Genomic DNA, 27,541 nt, shown 5'->3' with positions numbered 1-27,541 from the left:
CATCTCTGAGGTTCTAGGGATAGCCACCACAGGCTGTGGAGAGGTTCCTGGTTTGAAAGGAGCAAACCGGTGTCCAACTGGCCTTTAAAAATGGTGCCAAAGCCTTCAAGCACAGAAGGTCTCACCAGATTAGCACATAAAGCTCACACATCCCCCTGACTAACCTGTGCAACATCTCACTTGTATCAATAATGAGCTGAAAAGAACATGATTGTGTGAGATAACATAATCACCTCAAGCACTGGGAGAGATCATGTTTGATACTTTGCTTTAACTACAAAATGGAGCATTTCCTAGAACATATAACAATACTGGACAGGAACAGAACTTTGGCCCACTACATCTGTGCTGACCATGATGCCATTCTAAACTAATCTCATCTGCCTACACATGGTCAATTTTCCTCTCTTCTCTTCTGTTAATGTGGCAGTCTAAATGTCTCTTAAATGTTGCTGTTGTATCTGCTTCTATCACCTCCCTTATTACACATTCCAGGCACTTACCACCCTCTGTCCAAGACTCTTGCCTCACACATCTCCTTTAAACTTTCTCCCTTTGACTTTAAACCTATGCCCCTACTGCGTGAGATTTCCACCCTGAGAAGAAGATTCTGACTATCCAACCTACTTATGCCTCTCATCATTTCATATACTTCTATTGGGTCACCCCTCAGCCTCTAACACTGTAGCAATTCAAGTTTGTCCAAACTCTTCCTACAGTTAATACTCTCCAATGTAGGCAACATCCTGGTAAACCTCTTTTGCACCCTCTCCAAAGCCTCCACAATATAATGCGGCAACCAGAACTGCACACAATGTTCCAAATGTGGCCTAACTAAAGTTTGTACACTGGCAACATGACTTGCCAACTTTTATGCTCCTTGCCATTATCAGTGAAGGCGAACATGCTGTATGTCTTCTTTACTACCTTATCCACTTGTTTTGCCATTTTCAGGGAGCAATGGACTTGCACCCCAAGATGCCTCTATATATCAATGCTCCTAAGGATCCTGCCACTTACTGTATACTTTTGCATTTGACCATCCATGTCCAGATTAAACTCCATCTACTATTTTCCACCCAAATTTCCAACTGATCTGTGTCCTATTGTATACTTTGAGGAGAAAGTGAGGACTGCAGATGCTGGAGATCAGAGCTGAAAATGTGTTGCTGGAAAAGCGCAGCAGGTCAGGCAGCATCCAAGGAGCAGGAGAATCGACGTTTCGGGCATGAGCCCTTCTTCAGGAAGGGCTTATGCCCGAAATGTTGATTCTCCTGCTCCTTGGATGCTCCTGCCTGACCTGCTGCGCTTTTCCAGCAACATATTTTCAGCTCTTGTATACTTTGACAACCTTCTTCACTTTCTACAGCTCCACCAATTTTTGAGTCATCTGCACACTTACTAATCAGACCACCTACATTTTCACCTAAATCGTTTATATGAATTACATACAACAGAGGTCCCAGCACTGATCCTTTTGAAACTGGCCACCGACGTTCAGTCAGAAAATCATCCCTTCACAAGTACCTTCTGTCTTCTATGACCGAGCCAATTTTGTATCGAACTTACCAATCAACTATTGATCCCATGTGACTTATTATTCTTGTCCAGCCTACCATGAGGGATCTTGTCAAATGCATTTAGACAACATCCACTGCCATTTCTCATCAATCACCTTCGTTTCTTCAAAAACCTCAATCAAGTTTGTGAGACCAGACCTCCCCTACACAGCCATTGCTGACCATCCCTAATAAATCTATTATTTTCAAAGTGAAATCTAGGCTTTTGTCTGCATGCCACTGCTGCAGAAAATTCCTGTCCGTTATAAGTTCACTTTATCTCTCTTCTATTTTTCTGAGTAAGAATATGTTTTCACATTGGGTTTACTGGATCATCTTAATATTTACTCATTTACTTGTAAACCATCTAACAGTACTAGTTATAGTTAAATGAAAAGCACTAACTGCCTTTTTATTATATTGCTGTGAGAACTCTATAGCTATCTCCTTTCACTCAACCAAGATGATATGGATCATTCTCTTCCCCGCAGGTACTGTTACTAAGCACCGCTTGATAATTGTCTTAAAAGATGTTTGCCAAAAAAAGCTCATTATTGTTAGCTCTTCAGGTTTTAACATCATCACTACTTTTAATCCTTTGTCTTTGAGGACAGAGTGGATTAACTATTCAAATGTGGGATTTTAATATAGTTTTCTTTTGTTTGAGTATTAGTGCACTAATATTGGAGAACCTAAAAATTTTAATTACACTTAATGACAAGTTAAGGGAGTACTATATATCTTCACTGATGAATGTTGCAAAATAATAATATTGTACTAACACTCTTCAGAAATATCATTATCCAATATGACTAGAGTCAGTTTGTTAGTAAGGAATTAGGGTTTCACTGAAATAAACATTACTAGAAAAGAATGAGGAAGTTTTCTGTTTTAAGTTTTGTTGATAGATGAGCAGAAGTATATGCAAAACCAAATTTTTATGTAGGGACAACACTTTCTATTCAGGGGAATTGAAAATTAAATTAATCCTCAAATCTCAAGTAATAAAGACCAAGGCTACACATATCCACGTCATTTGGGAGGATATCTAGAAATAGACAAGGATGTAACCAATATAATGAGTTCCTCCAATACTTGTCCTCTTACTGGGGTTACATAGAACAATTTTAGATAAATTGTAAGAGAACATCATGTTGACAGAGACTACCATTTTTGTTTTGAAATTCATGGTTATAATATCTTGCTCTTGCTTTTGCTATGGTTTGTTTTGTGTTTTTAATACTGTTGGGGATTGCAGCAAGAATGTACATGCGAATTGTATTAGCAATGTTGAAAGGATCGTATGATATGAGGAGAAGGTCACGTAACCACAGCTATTCCATTCTCTTTTAGATGTTTCCTCAGACAATGAGCAGTGATTTCTTTTCCTTTCCAATGTTTATCTGTATTTGCACAGGAAGACACTTGCTTATGTTGCACAGATGTGCACAAGTTGAACAGCCCTGCAATAAAACACACTATATCATTGCAGGGAAAAACACAAACAGAATCTCCCCAAATAGGAGCTGCTTCAATTTCTACATCAAACTGGTTTGTCTGGACTGCGTAATTCCAATTCTATTTCTTTTCTATTATCATAACTATCATTTTATGCTTTGATCGTTCATTTTGCTGCAAATCTCTAAACCATTGGGAAATATATGTGACCTTATGGTATCCTGATGCCTGTTGCTAACCGGACAGAGAAAGCAGCTTTGCTTGCTAAGTGAATACATTCACAGATCACTTTGAAAACCCTTAGCCCATTTGGTTAGTCCAATATTCTGATTAGCACATCGATCAAATACTTATGCCTGGACTTTCCATCCCTGGTCAGGTCCAAATAGAAGGCATAGTCCTTGCTTCATACCAATATGACCATTAAATTTAGCTGCATTAATGTCAGATTTATGTTTCGGTGGGGTGGACAGGCAACAGGATAAGTCAGGGCAAGTACTATAGAAGTATGTAGGAGCTACCAGACAGGGAGGCAGGCTGGGCACAATGCCAGCACCATTATACCAACTTTATGAAACAAGAATTCACTGTCCTTAAACAAACCCTATGCCCTATCCTTGTCAACCAGTATTACCTCATGCTTCTGAACCCCCAATTGCACTTCATATCCTCCATACCAGTGTATGTTCTCATCTACCCCTTGGCCTTCATGCACCTCATGCCAATTTAAGTCCCCCCCAAATAGCCCATATGTCCACACCTTCCCCTAAGCTATGTTTTACCCCAATCCACCCACACTGGCCCCATATCCTCCATGCCAAACTATACTGCCCTACCTACTCCACATCGTTCTTTTAGCCTCTATGGTAACAAGCCAATCCATGATCTTGATCCATTAGTCTTTGTGTGTTTACACTGTGCCAACTCAGAGTATCCATCATAGGCAGACGTTAGCACCCTTGCAAAGATGAGAAAAAGATAAAGTCTTTTTGGAAAACAAATATTAGCTTTATTCTTTCAACAAAATAAAACATGACTAAAAAATTCCACTCAAGTGCACAATCTCTCTTAACCACAAGTATTGGAACGCATAGCCCCACATTAAACAATCTGTTACCATTCAGAGTTCTCAATTATAGTATGAGATGTCAGACAACCAGCTGTGAAATTAGTCATTCAGCACTTTTCCATTAATGGATGTCATCAGGCAGAGTGAAAAAGCAAGCAATCATATTTTTACATACCAACCATTATTTTTCAATGATTTGAGGTGTCGAACTTTTAAATGCCTTGATAGCTTGCCATCTTCCTTTTATGAGTACTGTTGACAGGTCGTTTGGGCAGGTTCTCTTGACAGGTACTGAGATAGAGGTCCTGCCTCTACCAAAGGAGAGTATGATACACCAACCTGATTACCTTGATGTTCTGAGTTCATTAGGCTAATTCAAATTCAAAGACCATAATCCTCCAAATAAAGGGACAGCCAAAACAAGATTTCCAAGGGAGTACAGGGCTTCACTGGGGCTTTCCAAATAGGAGCTTGGATTCACCGAATTGATCACCATGAGTTCCTACAGACACCACAATCTTGATCTAGTGGACCAATGGGACAACTAATTTTGTTCCAATGATGCTGCATAAAGTATCCTATTTCTAGTAAAAATACATCAAAAAGTAAATTGTTGGATGTAGCTTCACATGTACAATATATAATAGAGATTAATTTGACTGTGCTAACTGTGCCAGACAAGTTAAATTTAAGTTGAATTAATTGTACTATTGACTTCTGTTTTGTTATAGAAATAAATGTTTGATGATTAGAAATTAAAAGCGCATTGATGAAACTTTTCATCCAATTAGCAAAACATTATGAGTATATTACAAAGTCATGTTTATTCTGGATAACCTAGTGAAAGTATCTGTAATGCACATAATAATTTAACAGAGATGTGAAACTTTTCAAGATATAGCATTTTTCAATTATTTGCCATTTTCCTTCCAGTCCAATCTATTCTTCGCTTGATTGGAGCAATTTGTATAGTCTAGATTTTACCACTGCCAAGAAATCTAGCTGACCAGCAATACAAACATTGTGGCCACCAGAACAGGTTATGAACTGAGATATGAACATGAGAAGCCTACCTTCTGATTTCTAGAAGCCTGTCCGCCATAAATAAAGCATTAATCAGGATTGGAATGGAATATTCTCCAACTGATTGGATGAAAGCAGCTCCAACTACATTTTAAAAGCTCATCAATATTCAGGACACAAAAATCTGTTTGATAGACCTCTATGGCCTACACATAGTAATAGCAGTGGGCACAATCTACAAGGTGCAATCTAGCAACTTATCAAGCTCTTTTAATAGCATCTTCCAAACTCTGACTCAGCAACTCAAAGAGAAACAGATGCACATCCAGGAATATCACTACCTACAAGTTTTCTACCAAACCAACTCCTTGAGTTGAAACTATATCAACGTTTTTCCACTGTCCCTGGATTAAAATCATGGAATATCTTCCCTCCATAGGTGTACTTACACTGCATAGACTAAAGTATTTCAAGAAGGTGGCTCACCATCACCTGGTCATGCACATAAAGGGATGGGCAATAATGCAGGTCTCGCCAGTGATGCTTGGGTCCGGAGAACTAAGTTTTAAAAAGAAAGTGGAAAACAACATCCAAAATGTAATGTTGTTTCATACTATTTCCACTTGTGTTGGGATCACTGGACTGCAGGCTTTCATTATCCCAGTATAAAAGAAAATGTAATTAAAATAAGTTTTATCTTGCCCATTGACCTATCTGGTAAAGCCTCTGCCCCTGGTGTGCCATTAAGTAGTTCATAGTTTGGATTGGAATATGTGCTGTGTTAGCTATTTATCTGAACAGGAAGTGTCCAGAATAATCCTTAATATAAGCAGAGCAAGATGAAAATCAGCCAGGTACAACGCATGACTGCTTTTCAGTTTGTGTGTCAATGTAAGTGAGAGTGAATCATAAATGAATTTGATCTGAACTTCAATGAAAGAGGAATGAGAAAAAAAATAAAACATATTTTAAAATGTATACATAAATACACTCATTACTACATAATTTGCTGAAGCAAATAAAGTCTCATGAGGACGAGAATAATTTTCTGTACTGTGGTTTGTTCCCTTTTTTTTAGAATATGTATACATAGCAACGAAAAGCAAAACCAGTGAGGATATTGTTCAATCTGCAAGATATCCAGCAGCTTACTCTCCAGATATCTTCCAGCAGTCAGAGTCAGAATACTGGCCTTGCCCAGTTTCACCCAAAGGTAGGCCTACAAACTGGTGCTTAGCATGTTCTTTTGATAAAGTCAAACTTTAAGTTAACACATGGGAGTAGCTTAAATCTCTTAGACGTGTCAACAGAACCTTGCACTGTAAATGGGGTTGGAGAAGTTTGTGGAGGATGGAAACTTGAGCTCTCTTTTACAGCATGAATAGGAATAAAGAATGGCTCTTATGAGCTGCCAACTGCTAAAAGTCATGAATGAAATGATGACTTCACTAAATTAATTCATTTAGTCTTCTGAGTCACAGCAACTGTTGTGTAGGCAAAAAGATTATACCAAGCAAAATATCATTTGAAATATTTATCAAAATAAATTAAAAAGGATAAACAAAAATCTGCAGGCAACAGGGAACACAATTGTTAAACACAATTTAATACCCCAGAATGTGTTTCAGGATTTCTCCCATACTTATTCAGAATATACCACATTGAAATGTATATCACACACATCTGGTTCAATATTAATTAAGTAACCATTCTGATTTTCCTAGCTAATTTGAATAGAACTGTAAATTACATTAATAGACTGCTCTACTTTTATTAAGGGTGATACAGTGGCTCAGTAACTAGCACTGTTGCCACACAGCACCAGGGACCCAGGTTCAATTCCAGCCTTGGGCGACTATCTGTGTGGAATTTGCACATTCTCCCCATGTCTACGTGGGTTTCCTGAGTGCTCCGGTTTCCTCCCACAGTCCAAAGATGTGCAGGTTAGGTGAATTGACAATTCTAAATTGCCCATTGTGTTCAGGCATGTGTAGGTTAGGTGCATTAATCAGGGGTAAATGTAGAGTAATGGGGATTGGGTTTGGGTGGGTTACTCTTCGGAGGGTCGGTGTGGACTTGCTGAGCTGTAGGAATTCTTAAAAGAAAAGAAATCTGCAATGTTTCATCATGAGCATGAAACAGAGCACTTTTGTGTTTGGCATTCCTGTTGTGAATTTTTTCAACAATATAGACATACACAAGAATCAATACAATGTCATGAGAAAGTGGGAATGAAGTACAATAATATGTTTCAAGAAATACTAGCCCTCCAAGGAGTTAGGAATGTTGGCAAATAAACTTATAAACGGTAACTGAGTTTGTCAAATTTCATTGATTTAAAAATGTGGAAACGCATCAAAGTTTCAAGAATATGTGAAGCAGTTTTTGGCAACATTAAGTCTTTTTTTTCGGATAACATAACTGAAATTAAGATATCTGTACTGTTGATTGTTACCTGTACTATGTCCTCTGTAATGTTAGCTTTAGTTTTGAATGTTTTAAGTAATATCGCATTTAAGAATAAATCAAATTCTAAGTCTCGAGACATAAATCATAACAGATAGGTACAAAAGCATGTAGGTTTCTAGCTCAAAGCCAGACTAGCTTAAAATTGGATAATTGGCAATAATTTTTGTTATGTACATAACAGTTAAGAACTATTAAAGTGGAGATGAATCTCCCAGTGACCAAAACAAAGAACAAGAAAACAAGAATTCACTACTTAAGATTTTTATGCGACCAAACAAAATGAAATCAACTTTACCAAACATTACATAACCAATAAATAATATTGCAAACCAAAACAAAAGTATTCATCAATCAACTACTGCTAACAAAATATGTTTTATGGATCATTTTTACAGTATTGCTTGCTTCTGGCAAATATACATCAATACAAGGTTAAATCCCAAATTAATCTTTGCCTTTCTGGCAGATTTGCTCCTCCCTGTCAAACCAGGTCAAATCCTCTGGTGTCCTTCAAAATAGTCCTTTTCAGTTGAGTATTCCAGAACTGACTTGCACCAGAAAGCTCTACATCAGTAACTTCCTGTTCCCTATATCTCAAAGTCCTGTCAATCCTGCTCCCTCCCTTTCAAGTTTTCTCCTTAATTGTTAACACCAAGTATTTCCCTTGACACTTCATAGCTGTATTTGCTACATTCAACACAACAGTAGTTCCTTTCTCTACTACACAAATTTTGATATCCCCAACCATGTTAGAGTGGAGGCAAAGACATGGAGTTCAAAGTTAGCAGACTGGACTCCATTCCAGAGTTCCAGTCTCCATTCCCTGGGCCTCCAGTATTTGGGGTTAAACGCTAAGAATGAGAGTAGTGAGCCTAACCATGCACTGCCCACCTGGCTGGCTCAATTGCAGAGTAACATCCTTTAGCCCCGTACCCCCACAATATTTGTGGAGTTGAGCCAGTTTCCATGATGCATGATTCCTGGTGCATCGGGGGGAGATCCATCATGATCTGTAGTCTAAATTCAGGAACCTTTTGAAGGGCGAGAAAGGCCTTAACTATTCCTGCAATGCCATCTCCGTGCTGAAGCATGCCACTCACAGGCATGGAGATGGCATCAGGAAGGAGTGGAGTGTGAAGCACGAAGATGAGAGGGTCTATTTTGCAAGCAAACAATGAGAGGTAATTACCAGAGAATCACGGTGGGCCTTCAAAAGTGCCCACCTCAGCTCTTTTCTGCACTGATGGTCACTTCTGATCTGCTTCCTGAGTGACCTCCATCCCCAAAAAGCAAATATTGTGTCTGACATAGCATTTTTCACTAGATTGTGTTTGCTGAGACAATGAAGGACCAGCCTCATGTCTGTCACTGTGTGTCTTTCTTCAGAAATGCAGCTGTCTCTTTTCCTGTGCTGAGGATAAACTACCACTAGATTTTCAGTATGTTTTGGTCTGGGTTTCTCTCTTCCTCATAAAGCACCTGATTCCTTAAAAACAACAGGAATGAGGATTCTCAAGGTACCAACATCATGGTAGCCTCCAGGGTACCAGAGACAGACTTCTAAGATGTACTATCAATGATCACTGAATACTTGCATTTTGATGAAATGGAGCCCTTTTCTGTTGATAAACTCAGTTGTGTTATGAAATGGCCTTCTCACCATGATATGTATACAGTGCCCTATATTTGTGGAAATGCGACTGTCTTCCTCTCTCTCTGTGCTGAGGGTGAAGCTACCATTCAGTTCTCAATAGAGCTTGGTCTGGGTTTTTCTCTCTCTCTCTGTCACAGTGAGATCACATGGTCCTGACTCTAGACAGAGGTTTTGTGTGATCACCACTCCCCAGAACATTCTGTTTTAACCTAAGTTATAGGTGACATTTCAAAACGTGTGTTGAATCTTACCAGAAATCAGCTAAATGTCATTTGCACCGAGTTTAACAGAGGATTTCTCTCGACACGGCCCAGTGAGGTTTCTCAAGCTGAATCCTGCAGCCTGGGCTGTGGCACTGACCTCAATATGATATGATCTTGCACAAACTGCATAAGTAACAATCTTGATAAATTGTCTTGGTGGCTTTGATGATTGACGGATCCCACACGAGGCTCCAGTGACTTCTTGCACGGAGTCAGTTGCATAAAAGTTTAATGCAGATGTCACCTTGGTGATAGGATGGCCACCAACTCCTCATGTCACAGGTCCTACTCTAGAACATGTCATAGTTCTCTGACTGTTTCCTGGGATGTCCTTGGTCTGCACTCTGTTGCACCTCACTCATTTGAAGGAAATGGCATTGAGGGTGATAGCCTCTGAACCTCCTGTACCTCCATCACAGCCTGAGGGGAATTCTGCTGCGAATTCCTCATGTGGAAGCTGTTCTGTATCTGCTGGAAGTTGCTGCTAGTCCTCTGTTCCTCCACCACTTCTCTGCATCTTTGTTGCATCACAGCCACAGGAATGATAACCCCTGCTTTGGCAGCATCCATCAGTTCTGTTTGCAATAAACCTTTACAGGGAGCAGAAGAATCAGGTCCATAGTCATGTGACCAGTCAGCGTTCTCATTACTCATAAGTGAATGCTTATCATCCTCATACATACAGTGGTACTTGGCACTCTTGGCTAGAGTGCTTCATAAAATGTCTCTGTATGGAACATTGCACCTTATTCCAATCAATGCAACAGCAGTCATGTTGCAAAGAGACAGTTATAGATTGTAAGTACTGCACGAATACTGACACCTTAGGCTCCCAGCCCACATCACCCTAGAAAGGGATAATTGTTATATAAGAGCAAGTTGCATTATGCTTACAGTTCAAAATGACAGGAAATCAATTCCATGTTCTGTGCAGTTAATGAAATCTTGGACTAATTTTGCAATTTGTAGCCCATGGGTGCCAATCATAAGGTCACCTATGAATACTACTGCTTCACTGAGGTGACTATCTTCAATCTACAAGATTGCTTGTGACCAGAATTTACATCCCACACATTTGTGCTATGCATGTACTTCACATAATATATGAGATGATTACAAATTACTTCAGCCTGTCCTCTGGGTGTGCAGATGCCTCCTGAAGGGCGTCCTGTCCATTAGAAATGCAGCCCATTAGGTGGGGCAGGAAATAAATATTGACTCTGCCCACTCTGAATGTGGTTCCCAACATTTTCTATTTTTACTTTGCATTTACAAGACTTGAGAACATGGAAGACAATGCAGATGTTGTAAGTCACAGGTTTAGCCTGATATTCAGGGAAGCTCCAGAACTCCATGTCTCTTTCTGTTTTGTTTTTCCTGGAGAGCCTATCATGACTGATCCCCGACATCCACCTCATGAAAATTATGACTGCAACACTTTTCTTATCCCTAGGCCTGTTCCTGTACACCATCATGATGCAAAATCCCCTGTTGGAGTGGTAACTGCTCTCCTACAATATCCTATATTGTCCTAAGCACTTCCATCTCCCCATTTGTATGTTGAATTCTCTCTCTTCACTAATTTTCTGCATACCAGATTGCTGCCTTCAATCCTTAGCATTAAGTTTCCCCAGCAGTGTCCTTGGTAATTCCCAGTTGAATTATATATCACTGACCCTCAGGACTGACCGTGGCTAAATGCCTGACTAACTTGTATAGACAGTATTGACTGAGGACTGACCATATTCCTGACTGTTCTCCACGCAACTGAAAAATCACAAATCCCCTTACTGCTTACACTGAACCTACAAGAATCAATGTGGCCTGGACTACTACAAGACAATCTCTGCACCCTGACCTCTGCAAACATATAAAATAGGTCATTGATTGTCAAGGGGATCAAGGATTCTGGGGAGAGAACAGGAGAAGGGGGTTGAGAAATGTATCAACCATAATTGAATGGTGGAACAGACTCAATAGGCTGGACAGCCTAATTTCTGCTCCTATGCCTTCTGGCCTTATAACAGACTATGAACAAGTCCCTGGACTGTTTCTGGGTGTTGTCTTTCATTGACTGAACTAGGATTCCCAGTTAACAGGATTCCATGTTGGTTTATCTAAAGACTACTGCCCTTTGACTTTGAGATGAGGCCATTTAATTGAAGCAAATGTTATATGTTACATACTGTTACATACAGGCATTGAAATAAAAAAGTACTGTACTGGAACGGGTCCATCCCGTTGACTAATGATTGCTGACAACCATGATAACCATGACTGGATCATGGGTCTACTCTAAATGGTAATGCAAGACAGAATTGATGTGAGCCTTTAGTTGAGACTGAGGGGGTAAAGCACCAAAAGGTAATATATGACAAGACAAGGGTGCTGTGAGCATCAAAATAGTTCAAGGTTTGTGCGAAGATTTGTAGCTCGGGTGCTCGTTGTTGTGGTTCTGTTCGCCGAGCTGGAAGTTTTTGTTGCAAATGTTTCGTCCCCTGGCTAGGCGACATCATCAGTGCTTTGGAGCCTCCTGCGAAGCGCTTCTTTGATGTTTCTTCCGGTATTTATAGTGGTCTGTCCTTGCCGCTTCCGGTTGTCAGTTTCAGCTGTCCGCTGTAATGGTTGGTATATTGGGTCCAGGTCGATGTGTTTGTTGATGGAGTTTGTGGATGAATGCCATGCCTCTAGGAATTCCCTGGCTGTTCTCTGTCTGGCTTGCCCTATGATAGTGGTGTTGTCCCAGTCGAATTCATGTTGCTTGTTGTCTGTGTGTGTGGCTACTAGGGATAACTGGTCGTGTCGTTTCGTGGCTAGTTGATGTTCATGTATGCGGATTGTTAGCTGTCTTCCTGTTTGTCCTATATAGTGTTTTGTGCAGTCCTTGCATGGTATTTTGTACACTACATTAGTTTTGCTCATGTTGGGTATCGGCTCCTTCGTTCTAGTGAGTTGTTGTCTGAGCATGGCTGTTGGTTTGTGTGCCGTTATGAGTCCTAAGGGTCGCAGTAGTCTGGCTGTCAGTTCAGAAACGCTCCTGATGTATGGTAGTGTGGCTAGTCCTTTGGGTTGTGGCATGTCCTAGTTCCGTGGTCTTTCTCTTAGGCATCTTTTGATGAAGTTGCGCGGGTATCCGTTTTTGGTGAATACCTTGTATAGGTGTTCCTCTTCTTCTTTTTGCAGTTCTGGTGTGCTGCAGTGTGTTGTGGCCCTTTTGAATAGTGTCCTGATGCAGCTTCGTTTGTATGTGTTGGGGTGATTACTTTCATAGTTTAGGACTTGGTCTGTGTGTGTTGCTTTCCGGTATACAAACGAAGCTGCATCAGGACACTATTCACTGGTACAAATCAAGTCTCACCGCAAAACACTTGGTTAGAAAATGGGACCTTTCAACCTCAACACTGGGAAGGTCCTTGGTTTACATCTTAACTGATTTTCCTAACTTTCTCAACATGGCCTATGTCATTCAAGGGCTGGATATTTTCTACCCAAACTTATGAAATTCCACATTCGTAAAATTTTCATTTCCACGTTCCTATTGGAATCTTCTTGATTGAAATTTTGGTTTGAGTATTTGAGTTGTATTTTTGAATATTTTTCCTCTGTCTTTGAATAAATATCTTGTAATTAACGCCTTGTGATGTCAAATCACTTTGTATTGCATTGAGTTCTCCATTTTTACATATCTATACATTTGAGAGTTAGCTCTTTTTGGCTTTATTTTCATCTTCATGTATCAAACACTTGGAGCAGATCAGAATAATATTTTCATAATTATTCATTATTAATCTGTGGCCTGTGCTATGGAGTGAATTTTAATTATAGTAGATTAACCGACTAATTCTCAAGAGAATGTTTGAGACAAAGGTAAATGTAAATACTACTTAGAAACAATAGTCTTTTTGTAGCATTGATGTGCAGATATAAATTTCCTTGCAAATAAATCTCAGCATTTGTCAGAGGGTAAAACTAGGGTCACTTTGGAGCAAGCTGATTCATATCACAAAGAGTTCAGACATATGTGGGACATTGATACCGGGCGATGGGCACAGCTCCAGAAACTGTGAAATTAAGATTGATAGAGTTCAGGTTGGTCTCCTTGCAGGATAGATTTATGGAATGAGATCTGGTGCAGTATTTGCAATCAGATAGGGGTTTGGTCAAAATGTGCATTCATGAGTTGCACAGAAAATTAAGTGAATAATGAATTAATGCAAGTGAATTATGGAAAAGATTTTTACTTTTATTTGTTCACCGAGAGGTTCAGAAAACATGGTTTAATGGCCACCCAGTATTATTACCAACCTGTGTAGGAATTGCACAACAGTTTAAGATAAATTGAAGACGAGAATATTACAAATTCAGAATTTGATGACTAAATCATGATGGATAATATTGTGGAATAGAGATTACACAGCAAGAAAAGTAAGAAAGTTGTGACCAAATTCTCACTCTTGAGGAGATCCGTCCTAACTTGTTGATGATGAAATTGTTTTTTAATATCATTGCTTTATTTTCCAGCATCGAGATCAAGTCGGAGATCTTCTTCTGGCACTGAAGATGATAGCCAAAATATTTGGGACCAGGGTATTCAGAGGGTATGAACTTTATTTCCATGATCCATTAGTTATTGAAATATGCTTATCCAAATACAGAAAAACAATGAGAAAGGCTACCGTTTTAGTTATTGATTAGTCTTGATGCACATCAAGGACAAATCTATTTACACATTTAAGTGTCTTGTATTGTTAATGTCATGTGCCAACATTAAGAAAATCCCAAAAGTCTCAAATAACAACATCCCAAATAACAGATATTGTTCAATGCAAACATAATCATAATCTACAACTGAAATAGCATAAGAAAGATATTTATTTTATTCACTCATGGGACATAGATGTAACTGGTTGACTAACACTTATAGCTTTCCCTAATTGCCCTTGAGAAGATGGTGTGAACTGCCTTCTTGAAGCACTGCAGTCCACTTACTGTGGATTGATCCACAATGCCCTTAGGAAGGGAATTCCAGGGTTTTGACTCAGCGATGGTGAAGGAACGGCGATATTCCTCCAAGTCAGGATGGTGAGTGACATGGAAGGGAACTTGCAGGCATTGGTGTTACCATGTATCTGTTGTCCTTGTTCTTCTCGATGGAAGTGTTCATGGATTTGGAAGATGCTGTCTAAGGATCTTTGAATTTCTGTAGTGTATCCTGTGGATAGGACACACTAATGCTTCTGAACGTCAGTGCTGGGGGGATGGATTTGGTGCCAATTAAGCAGGTTGCTTTGTTCAAAAGAAAGGTCAAGCTTCTTGAGTGTTGTTGGAGCTGCACCAATCCAGACAAGTGGGATTCTTCACCTAAGCCTCGTAGATAGTGGACAGACACTGGGGAGTCAAGAGGTGAGTTACTTGCTGCAGTGTTCCTAGACGTTGATCTGTTCTTAATAGCCTTTGCATTTATATGGTTAGTCTAATTGAGTTTCTGGTCAATAGAAAGCTCCAGAATGTTGAAAGTGTGTGATTCAGTGGTGGTAACAACATTGAATGTTGAGGGGTGGTGGTTGGATTGTCTCTTAATGGAGATTGGCATTGCCTGACATTTGTGCGACATGAATGCTACTTGCCACTTCTCAGCCCAAGCCTTGATATTATCCAGATCTTGTTGCATTTGAACATGCAGTGCTTCAGAATCTAAGGAGTCATGAATGGTGCTGAATGTTGTGCAATCATCAGCAAACATCTCACTTATGTTCCAATAGAAGGTCATTCCAGTTTTGCTGCAGCTCCTTGGTGCTACATTCAGCTGAATGTGGCCTTGATATAAAAGATTGGCACTCTCACCTCACCTCGATAATTCAGCTCTTTTGTCCATGTTTGAAACAAGGCTGCATTGAGGTCAGGAATTGAATGGCCCTGATGGAACTCAAACTGCCCATTACTGAGCAGGTGTTGCTTGGTAGCACTGTTAATGACACCATCCATCACTTTACTAATGATTTAGCATAGACTGATTGGGTGGTAATTGGATTTGTTGGATTTGTAATGCTTTTTGTGTACAGGACATAGCTGGACAATATTCCACATTGTTGAGTAGATGCCATTGTTGTAACTGTACTGAAAGAGCTTGGCTAGGGGAGCAGCAAGTTCTGGAGCACAAGTCTTCAGTAATATTTCCAGAATGTTGTCAGGGCCTGTAGCCTTTGCAGAATCCATTTTTGATGTAACACAGAGTGAATCAAACTGGCATCTGTAATGTTGGGGAACACTTGAGGAGACCATGATGGATCATCCACTCGGTACTTCTAGCTGAAGATTGCTGTGAATGCTTCAGCCTTATCTTTTGCACTTGTGTTCCACTCTTCCAACATTGAGGGTGAAGATATTTGTGCACCCCCCCTCCTCTGGTGAGTTGTTTAATTGTTCACCACCATTCGCAACTAGGTGTGGCAGGATTGCAAAGCTCAGATCTAATACGTTATTTGTGGGATCATCTAGTTTCATATCTCACTTGCTGCTTGTGCTGTTTGGCACGCAAGTAGCCCTGTTTGGTAGCTTCAGCAAGTTGACACCACATTTTTGGGTATGCTTGGTATTGTTCCCAGCATGTCCCATTGCACCCTCCATTGAAGAAAGATCTTACAGAAATCTAGTCTGTATACTTTTAGAATTGATTTCAAACTCATTTTACATATGTTCAAATTAGTGAAAATAAAACATTAACATAAGTTTAAAAAGTCAGCAAACATATCTACTGTATTGTAACATTTGAAAATGAGCAGAAATTGGCAAACCTTAAATATAAGTTATAAAATAACATTAGCTCCTGTTTCTTGAAACCTACCTTTTCCTCCTCTGTTCCTCTGAAGTCTATAGTTTACTTGGGGTACAGTCCTCTGACCGTAACACAAATTTGTTTTTAAATTCCCAAATTAAAATAATTTTATTTTCCTCCATAACAAAATGAGTAATGGGATTGTATGCTCACTGTCTTATGCTCTGCTGAAAAAAAAAGAGAATGAAAGTTGAATTTTAAATTCATGGAACCCTTAAATACCTTTGTGTTTCTTCCAACAGTCAGCAGTATACAACTTTGACAATGAAAATCTGCTTTAGTTCCTCCAGAATACAGCCAAGATAACATGTTAGGACATTATCATGTTCAGAGCAGGCATTTACCTTCAATGTAGTAATCTCCATATGGTACATTTACAATCTATGCAGCATGCTAATAGTACATTGAAGATTATACTTGCAGTACTGTGGTAGCTAAAATCAATTCCAATTTGCACGTAATTATTTATTTATTTACTAGCAAATTTCAGCATTTTTTGATATATCAAGATAAATAGGCAGATGGTGCCCACAGGTCATGGTACCACCCTTATTATGATCAGGAACTTGGAATATAATGTGTGTTATCCTAATGCTCTAACATACTTCCTTACCACCCAACAATATTGCAGTGCTTATTTATAGCACAATGGCTGATATCAAAAGCTTTGTCAGCCAGCAACCATCATTTGCATTTCTTCTGGATTCAAATTCTTTGGCAATATTCCCTTGGCCAGTTGTTAGTTCTTCTTTGCATTCACAGAATTGCATTTATGAATAAAAATGATGTTTAGACCAGGGGTGGGCAATTAATTCTTCCAAGGGGCTACATGAGAAACCTGAGTTGTGTTGGAGGGCTGAACCAACAACAAGTTGAACATAATTCTGCTCCGTATTCTCCCATTGTAAAAAGTACTAAATGATGTAGTTTTGCACTGAAACTTATAATCAAAAGAATAAGGATATTCTGTTACAATAAAGATATGAAATTGTGGAGTATGTCAAATATAGAAGAAATAAACAGAAAAAACAATAATTTCAGTATTTCATTTTATTTTTAACATGTTAATCTCACAAACCAATAATAAAAAGTTGTTTCATTATTGTTCAGTATTACAAACAATTCTATACAAAAAGCAATAAGTACTTTTGATGTTTTTCAGTTCATTTTACTTGTTTAGTGAGAAAAAATCCAGTCTGTTTTGGGCTTGAACAAGTGCACTGAAATCTGGTTGAGTGTCTGAGGTGGATATGCGAAGGACAGCTGAGAGGTGATCAGTGATAGAGGATCTGTATTTGGATTTGTTGAACTTCATCACTGAGAATGCCTGTTCGCATATATAGGTAGATCCAAAGAGGACTAGAATCTTCTGAGTATGCCTCCTCATGTGTGGAAAGTTCTCTTTGATGGAAGAGTAAAAATCAAGCAGTGAGACTGACCTTAAGTAATCTACCAGAAGTGTGTCAGACTGCAGGTCAATGAGTTCAAGCTGAACATCACTGGTGTATTCTCCACATTGCATGTAAATGGGGAAAAAAACATGTGCATTTCATTCTCAACCATTTTAAAGTCTTGAAATCATCTTGAAAATTCACCATGCAGTGCTTCTAACATAGATGAGTACCTGTGGAGGTGATCAGCTGAAGGTGCAGCTTCCTTCAGTGTTGGCAAGTGGGTGAGAATGTTGTCCTCCATTTGGCTTGAGAGAAGCTGCAACTTTCTCATAAAAGCCTTCACCAAGTTGTACATTTCATGCACAAAAAGGGCCTTGCACTGCAGTTTCACATTTAGTTCATTCATAAGTGCACTCACATCAACAGCAAAACCAAGGTCTGCAATCCAGTCTGTATCTGAAAGCTGTGGAATGCCATTCCCTTTCTTCACACAGAAATCTTGAATCTCTTCTCTCAGGTCCCATACACTTTTCACATTTTGCCCAGGCTGAGCCACCTGACAGCCGTGTGGCAGCCTATGTCATGATGTTCAGTCTCATTTTCCTCCAAATGTGCAACAAACTGCCTGTAATTCAAAGCTCCTGCCCTAATGAAGTTAACTATTTTAGTTACAACATCAACCACATGGTTAATTTTTAACACTGACTTACTCAACACTTCCTGATGTGTAATACAATGCAAAAATACCAATTTCTGTTCAGGGTCAATTTCTGTCACTTTAATCCTGCATTCTCTTTCCGTTAGGTTTAGACAACCATCCGTTGTCACACCCGCCAGCTTGGCCCATCTTAGACCCAACGTGTCCAAACATGCATTTGCCTCTGTGAACAAATCATTACCAGTTGTTGTTCCTTTCATTGACTGCATGGCTGCCAGCTCCTCCGTGATTTTAAAGTCCGTAGTTATCCCACATACGAAGATGAGTAGCTGGGCTGTGTCACGTACGTCGCAGCTCTCATCCAAAGCCAAGGGAAAAAAGTCAAAGTTGACCGCTCTGTGCTGCAGCTGAAGCTCCAGATTTCTCGCGATGTCCCCAATCCTTCTCATTACAGTGCGTCGGAACAGGGGCCCATTCTCAAATGCCTCCTTTTTCTCCGAGCATCTTAGTTCTGCAGAGTCCAACAAGCACTCCTTAATAAACTCTCCATCGGAAAAAGGTTTACTGTTTCTGGCGATTTTGCAAGATGTGACATATCTTGTCTTGGCATGAGCTGACATTTTGAGGGCTAGCCAGCAAGCATCACTTTTAGCTGTTCACGCACACACATACACGCACATGTGCATCCATACGTAAAAAAAAACTATCCTTTTTAAAACAAAAGTAACACAGTTGTATTGTATGCATGGCATAAATACTTTTTCATTTATGTTCTAATTTAAGATTGACCTCACACGGGCCGGACAGGAATGACCAAAGGTCCAGATATGGTCCATTTAGGCCTGGAAGCTGAAAGTGCTGTCTTACAATGCAGCCGTTGAACCCTAGTCAGATTTTCAGCAAATCAACGCTGTTAGAATTAATGGCTGCTGTGAATCAGTTATCATTCGTTCATGGTTAGGCTTAAAAATCTATAGCCTGCTAGAATTAGGTTTCAGTTTACTACAACTTTCCCTCAAGGACTTTTGTAAAATGAATGATACTGTTGCATCTGGGAAGGAAAAATGTTAAGCCTGTAATTATGTTACACATAGCTTTTCTCTCTCTGATTGTATTCATATTTTTTTAAAGTTTTATATATTGTGTTGTGACTTTTAACTATAAATAAAACATTAAACTAAAAAACAGTCTTGGCTACTGATTTTGTTGATATAAATGCAATGCACACTATTGGCATGCTCTAGTCATATTCATTGATCAATTCTTCTTATCAATAGACATATGTATGTATGCTTATGAGTTGATTATAAAATCAGATTTTGGACTTTAGTAACAGTTCGATATTGAATTTCTCACTTTTGTTCCAGATACAAAGTGGCATTAACCGATTAATTCTGAAGGAGGAGATGAAAGCCAGATCAGGGAGTTATGATAATGACCCCTGGCCGACACGCAGCTCCACAACAAGTCGGGAATATCTGCAGAATGTTGGCTATGAGTCCCCAGTGAATGGATGTAAGTAACAGCAAAACAATCTCTCTGAAGAATCTATAAACAAGCCTCAATTTGTTCTTGAATGAGAGGCTCGAATTTTCCCTTTAGGTCACAATCCTATTGTCAACATCAATTCCGAGTCACAATCCTGGATATAGATGTTGCAAGATATTAGTCACAATCTTCCTGGAGGCATTCAGTTCAAAACGTGCCTTGAGAAGCTTGGTTTCGTTAATGGTGGAAGTGGAAGGCCCAGAGGCCCTACTGTAATGGTTAGAAGATCCATGAGGAAAGGTGGATTTCTCAGAAGTGACTACAACTGTGCTTAAAGATGAAAGCGTTCTTTGTAGCATTGTAAGAAGTTTCAAGCATATGCTCGACCATAGCTGTTTGGTCATCATTGTGATAAGGAAGAAAATCCAGCAAAGTTTTGTTGCCAGTGCATCACAATCTGTCTAGACAAGACTGGGAGAAAGGAACCCTGCTCCTGCTTCCAACCTCAGTGGGGGCTTTGTAGCTAAGAGGAAGCTCCCAGCCACACCAAAACGCCTTTTGGCTTATTAACAGATGTAATTAACAAACCCCTTTGCTGTATTGACCTTGCCACCAGCAAGATTGTTTTCTGCTGGACTTTGAGTTGATGGCCCAGTGTAGTATATTCCAAAATTGTAACTGATTCCATTTCCTACACTGCCTCTACAGAACCAGTTTTTTTTAACTTCAGTCATGGGATGAGGACATTGCTGGCTAGGCCAGCATTTATTGCCCAACCCAGAGGGCAGCTAAAAGCAAGCATTGCTGTGGGTGTGGAGTCACATGTAGGCTTGACCAGGTAATGGCAGCAGTTTCCTTCCATAAAGGACTTTAGTGAACCAGATGGGTTTTTCCCCTAATAATCAACAATAGTTTCATGGTCATCATTAGACTCCTAATTCCAGATTTTTATTTAATTAAAATTCCACCATTATCCAGTGATAATACTACCAGACTATCACCTCCCTCTCCAAATCCAGCCACCAATAGTCATTTGGCTAATTTACCAGAAGGTGATTGTACTGGGATCCTTCTCCTGCACAGGATCAATGCATGGAGGAGTGGGGCAATGGGGAGAAAAAAAGACAGTAAAAATGAAATTAGTTGGAAATCTATACTGACTGTTCTTTAATACAACTTTGAAATTGGAACATTAACTTGATTCAGAATCCATTTTTGTGATATTTAATTTGCATTGTTAAATTTTATCAATTATATTCAATATGAACAATTCTATGTCATATCTGTTTATAATTTTGCTTTGTGTAGTTTAATAGAGGCCAGATTCTGATTGCAGCTTCTCAACTATCTTTATATGGACCAGCAAACGTTCTGAATATAAAGTTCATGCATAAGTCAGAGCAGGTGATTTAATTGCAAATTGGTTATAGTGAATGTTGTCCTACTGTTACTCTGCACATATTTTCCTTGTCGACTTCTCTGATTAGAATTAAGGAAACTACTTCCTGGTTATCTCCCCTGAGAACACATATTGGGAAAAGGGAAATTGATTTGATTGTGTTTTACTTAAAACATACCTTGTTTCTTCAACATAGAATAAAATCAGAGGGAAAGTGCAAAGGTATGCTTGTGAGTTTCTGCTAAGAATGACTGTGCTTTTTTAAAAGTACTCTTTTAACTTCAAAAAGTACTCCTGAAGAAATAACAGATGTTCAAAGTCCTCTTGCTGACTAGCCCCCCTTTGATCTGTGTGCTCAGCTAATATACATTTGGCACTGCCACAATAATCAATTACGAGGAATATAAACCCTGACTCCTCAGATATTTGAAGACTGGCTACCATGAGTAATCCAGACTCCCCTGTGTCTTGCTCATAGCATTGGAGCTGAGGCAGTAAACGACATGAATGACCTTCATGTGAAGTTTGTTTTTGAAGTCTGATTCTTCAAACACAAGAATTTTCAAAAACAAGTAAATATCATTTTTAAATCATGAAGGAAAATTTTCCAGCCTCCAGTTACACGGCAGTTTTATTTGGACTGGGGAAATGAGGTTTGAAGATTATTCATGGTCAATCATCGAAATTGTTGCTTGTTATGGCGGAACATCATGAATACAAACAAAAGACACTTCAGATGCTAAAAATTTGAAATGTGAAAAGAAAATGCTGGGAAAACTGAACAGTTCAGGTAGCATAATTGGAGAATACTCAAGTTAACATGTTGGGGTGTTGATTTTTCATCAGAATGAATATACTGAACTACATAAGAGTAGCCCGTTAGTGTTTGCATGTATCGATATGAATAATTTACAATGGTTACTATATTTGACAGTTAACTGACTTAATTCATTGATAAATCTTTCAATTATGTTCAAATGGTTTTCTTTTAAAGATCAGTAAATCTATGTGGCAGTGATTTTAGGGGTGAAGATGCCAAATTCAGTTATATTTAGGATTTCAGATTTCGCTTTTAGTTCCCACCCAGGGGTGTCTTTAAATTACACTGTCAAAGAGCAGTGTACAAGGTGAACTTCTAGCTGTTTGCCAATCTAGAACCATGCTACGCATTTCTTATGAATTGATTCAAATCCTGTATTAAAAAAGGCTAAGAACAAATCTTTGCCTACGTCAACTATTGATGCATGTAACCTCTGAGAAAAATAAATGTAATGAGTGATAGTAATATTTGATGAACAGTGCAGCTTGGTCAAATTCACCATCATAAGTTTAGATTATCAGTGATGACAGTGGCCATAACAGTAGGCTGGAAAGCTGAGGCACCCCAGCCAAAGCAATTTCCAGGAACCGTGAAGGAATTCTATGCCCATCAGACAATTAACAGCTGGTTATTGGGGCTTCTGAAAGGCTGTTCTTAACTTTGTCATGTCTTCAGTTTCAGCAGTGCTACCAGGACTGGTGGCTGCTGTTGGTACTGCAGCCAGGTCTGAATCATAGATACTGTGTTGGAACTCAGGTAGCTGGAGCCAGGCATGTGGCAATAAGGATGGTGGGACAGTCTATACTGAGGTCAAGGGACATATGTCTAACAGGGCAGCCCAGGCCGCTTACAGGGTTGGGGGGAATGCCTTCCATGGATCACAAGATGTCAATCAGGTTGTCAGCTTTTAATGAGACCGATTCCCCACATTGCGAAGGGCCCCCTCCTATCCTAGCTGCTGTAGTGGTGTGATGAAGCTATTAATTGACTACTTAAAGGCCTCAATGGACCTCCAGGTGGGAAGAACATCCTTGATTTTGCCTATCCTGGTTGGAATGGACAGGGTTAGGGAGGTGACGGGATCTCAACTACCTGCCTTTCCTCCTAATTCCACAGCCCTCCGTCCTTGTGCCCTTGCATTCCAACCCACTTTTGATGGCTGCATTAAATTCCAGCCCGGAGGTAGATATGATTCCCAGGAATTCATTGTATTTCTGATATGCAGATTCAGGTGCTGAGCCTGACCTCGGTCTAAGTTCGGTTGTACATTGCTACAGACTTTATCAGAGAAAGAGGGTGAAGAGAGTATATAGCTATTTCATTGCCACATTTCTAGGCAATATTTAAAACTTCTGCAACTTCTTAAAGTAAATGTATGGGAAAGGATAACTGGAGAAGATATCTGGGCTACTTTATATTATGTAGAAACATAGAAAACCAAAGCAGGAATAGTTCATTTGGGCCTTGCAAGCTGTTCTGCTAAGATCATGGTTAATTATCTAACTCGGTACTCTGTGTAGCCACTTTCTCCCCATCCATAATCCCTATAGCTATCTCCTCCTTGAAGACATTCAGTACCTTGGCCTCTATTGCTTTCTGTGGCAGAGAATTCCCTGGCTCATCAGCCTCTGGGTGGAGTCATTTCTCCTCAACTTAGACATAAATGTCCTACCCCAAAGCCTTTGTCAGTGATCCCTGGTTCTGGACTCTCGTTCATTGGGATTATCCTTCCTGCATTTACACTGTATAGCCTTGTTAGAGTTGTTGGTTTCTATGAAATCCCTCTAATTCTTCTAAACTCTTCTAAGTGAATATAATCATAACCAATCAATCTCTCTTCATATTTCAATTTTATCATCACAGGAATCAGACTGGGAAATTTTGTTGCACTCCCAGAACATCCTTTGTCAGATAAGGAGATCAAGGGGTTCTAGCACGGATTCCTGCAGGATCCCATCAGTCCCTGGCATTCCTAGTCTTTGTTTTCAGTCTAACAGCAGTGAACACCCATGCTAATATGTTAGCCCCAATCTCATGTACTTTAATTTTACATGCGAATCTCAGATGTGAAAACTTACTGAAAGCCTTCCATAAGTCCAAATAAACCATATCTATTCATTCCACTCATCAACTCCACAGGTTACGTTCTTGAAAAATTCCAGTAGATTTGTCAAACATGATTTCCCTTTCATAAATCCATGCTGACTCTGCCCAATCCTGTCACTACTTTTCAAGTGCTTTGCTATTAAATCCTTTCTAATGGATCAAGAGGTACATGAGAATGACTGAGGAATGGCTGATTCTTTCATCACTGTTTTCTATATAAAGGCACAGCTGTTCACTGTATGACACTCCCTCATAGCCCAGCCAAGATCATGATTTCAGCATGAGTGAACTTTTATTTTGAGTCTGTGAGAAGGTTTACAACAATTTAACAAAGAACTCAGCTGACTTTGTCATACTTAATGCTTCTTCTCAATTTTTTTCCCCAACTTACAGTCTGAAAATTGTTGCAACCTCTCTTGTTGAGAATTGTTAAAGGAGGACTGTGGGCAAGCTGTGAGTCTGGGAGTTTCTTGGAGTGGGAGTACAGCAGTTATAACTGAACCGGGGTTCCACGGTGATAGTGGCTACTTCTGAGCTCACAATCCTAAAGTAAAACCCTAACACAAAGCTTGTTGTTCAGCTGCAGGAAGGAAGTGACTTTAAAGCCAGTTAAACAATGTGAATTCCAATTATCCAGGTGTCATCAGTAACCGTGTTTTTGCGCACATGTCCAGGACATTCCAGTTATGTCTCATAAGTTTAAAAAAAGACACTATAGGCTAGGATTATCTTGCATTTGGTAGTAAATGCAGTTGCAGCTGCTCTTCAGTTAAATGATATGAATTGCATTATAATTTCCCACATCCAAGGATAATATACTAAGCAATTGCTTTATCATCAAGAAAAATGCTTGATAATAAAATATTTTAACTAGTTTTTGGGAAGAGACACAGTTCAGGGTACTGGAAGTCATCTCTCAGTTTTATTCTAATTTACTTTTAATCCTCTGATTACAGCTCCCAGAGGAACATATATGGGAGACAGCGGTAAGTAAAAGACATTTTGCTGATAAAGTTAAATATTCGTATTTCCAGACATCCCCCTTTACAACTGTCTACAACTTGCTTCAGTGTGCAAACACTGTTTTACAGAATCACTTGACCAGTTTTATTTCCTCTCGTACATGATGCAAAGTTTGAGTTGCTTTCTGCATATCAGTGCTGGGCAGATCTTTGCTGGTTGAAATCATTAAGAGCCTAATTTAAATTTTGCTTGCTTAATAACAAAAAAAAATAGAACACTGCAGTTGCTATTTGTGGTATAACAACAATATACTCTGTACAACCACGGCCATATTTCATCACATAATTTGTTACTACATTTTTTGGGCAGTTTAATACTGTGCTATGTTTTATTATGTAATGCAGTATCATATTTCATTAAATAATTACATGCTAGATTTTCATTTCAGAGGTTTGTGCTGCACTTCATTACATTTGCGTAACATTCACTATCAGTACATTACGAGTTGGCAAATTCTGACAGTTGTGTATAGTGTAGGACACAATTTGTATTCCTGTTCATGATTTGATTTCTAGAAATATATCTTGACTATAATGCATACTTGGTGATTTACCTTTTTTTAACATTTTGTATAAGTTTCTATTGGTCTTGTATGGAGAGACCTGTCACATGAAATATTTAGCTGCAAAAGGGTGGTGGTGGAGGGTTGTATTTCAGACTGGAGGTCTGTGACTAGCAGTGTGTTACAAGGATCAGTGTTGGATCCACTGTTTTTCATTATTTATATAAACGATTTGGATGTGAATATAGGATGTATGGTTAATGAGTTTGCAGATGACATCAAATTAGGTGGTGTAGTGGACAGTGAAGGTTATCTCAGTAGAACAGGACCTTGATCTGACCGGCCAATAGGTCAAGGAGTAGCAGATGGAGTTTAATTTAGTGAAATGTAAGTTGTTGCATTTTGGTAGAGCAAATCAGAGCAGGACTTATACAATTAATGTTGGAGCTCTGGGGACTGTTGCTGAACTGAGACATGGGATGCAGATGCCTGGTTCCTTGAAAGTGGAGTCACAGATAGACAGGGTTTGGAAGAAGGCATTTGGTACACTTGGATCAGAACATTTGAGGAAAGGAAACGGAGATGCCATATTGCAGTTATAAGGCACATTGATGAGGCCAATTTTGGATACCATGTTCAATTCTGATTGCACTCCTATCAGAAGGATGTTGTTAAACTTGAGAGGGTGCAGAAAATATTTACAAGAATGTTACCAGGACTGGAGAGTTGGAGTTATAGGAAGAGGCCAAATGGCTGGGGCTTTTTTGTCTGGAATGTCGGAGACTGAGGGGTCACCTCATGGAGGTTTATGAAATCATGAGGGCCATGGATAACGTGAATAGCCAAGGTCTTTTTCCTAGGGTGGGAAGTCAAAACCGAGAGGGTTTAGGTTTAAGATGAGAATGGAAAGATTTAAAAAGGATCTGAGGGGCAACGTTTTCACATAGAGGGTGGTACTTGTATGGAATGAGCTGCCGGTGGAAGCTGGTACAATTTCATTTAAAAGCCATGACATGGAGGAGCCGGTGTTGGACTTTGGTGGACAAAGTTAAAAATCACACAACACCAGGTTATAGTCCAACAGGTTTAATTGGAAGCACTAGCTTTTTGAGCACTGCTCCTTCATCAGGTAGCTGTGGAACAGGACCGTAAAACACAGAATTTATAGCCAAAAATTAGTGTCATGCAACTGAAACAACATATTGAACAAACCTAGATTGTTATTAAGTTTTTCATCTTTTAGAATGGGTTGCAGGTTTCAATTCAATAATATGTAAATTCCAGGTTACTTTTAAGTCACATTTTCAAGATAACTTAAGGTATATAAAAAAAAATGACGTCTTAGCTCAGACAATCCATTAAAGGTGTAAGGTTAGAGTCTGTCTGTATCCCAATCTTGAGTCAGACTGGTTCTAATTCCAAAGTGGAATTTTAAAAATAGTACATGAATTGACTGCCTGCAGGTTGTGCATTTTTTGAGCAAAATAGAATGTACCTGAAAATATAATTCTGCAAATACAACTTCACCCCATTGACTTATATATGTGTGTGTGTGTGTGAATGTGTGAGAGAGAGAGAGTATATATGAGAGTGTGTTTGCATGTGTGCTAGATTGGTAAAGTGTGTGTGAGTGTGATGGAATATAAGTTTGTGGGAGAGTGTGGGGGGTGTATGAAAGTGTGTGTGTGAGTATAAAGTGCAATGGGGTCACCTGTAGTGTGACATGAATTCAAGGTCCCAGTTGAGGCCATCCTTGTGGGTACCGAACTTTGGATATCAGCTCCTGTTCGGCCATTTTGCGTTGTCGCCTGTTCCGAAGTC

General features: G+C 39.3%; 1 protein-coding gene across 1 annotated transcript in view; it reads left to right on the top strand.

Annotated features, from left to right (window-relative positions):
* ablim3 (actin binding LIM protein family, member 3) overlaps window positions 1-27,541 on the top strand; it is a 344,253-nt gene that overhangs the window by 293,860 nt on the left and 22,852 nt on the right. Inside the window, exons 15-18 of the mRNA XM_060837095.1 lie at window positions 6,188-6,322; window positions 14,017-14,093; window positions 19,750-19,897; window positions 25,152-25,181. Of these exons, the coding sequence (XP_060693078.1) occupies window positions 6,188-6,322; window positions 14,017-14,093; window positions 19,750-19,897; window positions 25,152-25,181 (390 nt within the window). The remainder of the gene's footprint in view (window positions 1-6,187; window positions 6,323-14,016; window positions 14,094-19,749; window positions 19,898-25,151; window positions 25,182-27,541) is intronic.

Source organism: Hemiscyllium ocellatum, chromosome 16 (genome assembly GCF_020745735.1).
Source record: "Hemiscyllium ocellatum isolate sHemOce1 chromosome 16, sHemOce1.pat.X.cur, whole genome shotgun sequence".
NCBI classification, from domain to species: Eukaryota; Metazoa; Chordata; class Chondrichthyes; order Orectolobiformes; family Hemiscylliidae; genus Hemiscyllium; species Hemiscyllium ocellatum.
This window is presented reverse-complemented; position numbering and strand designations above follow the sequence as displayed.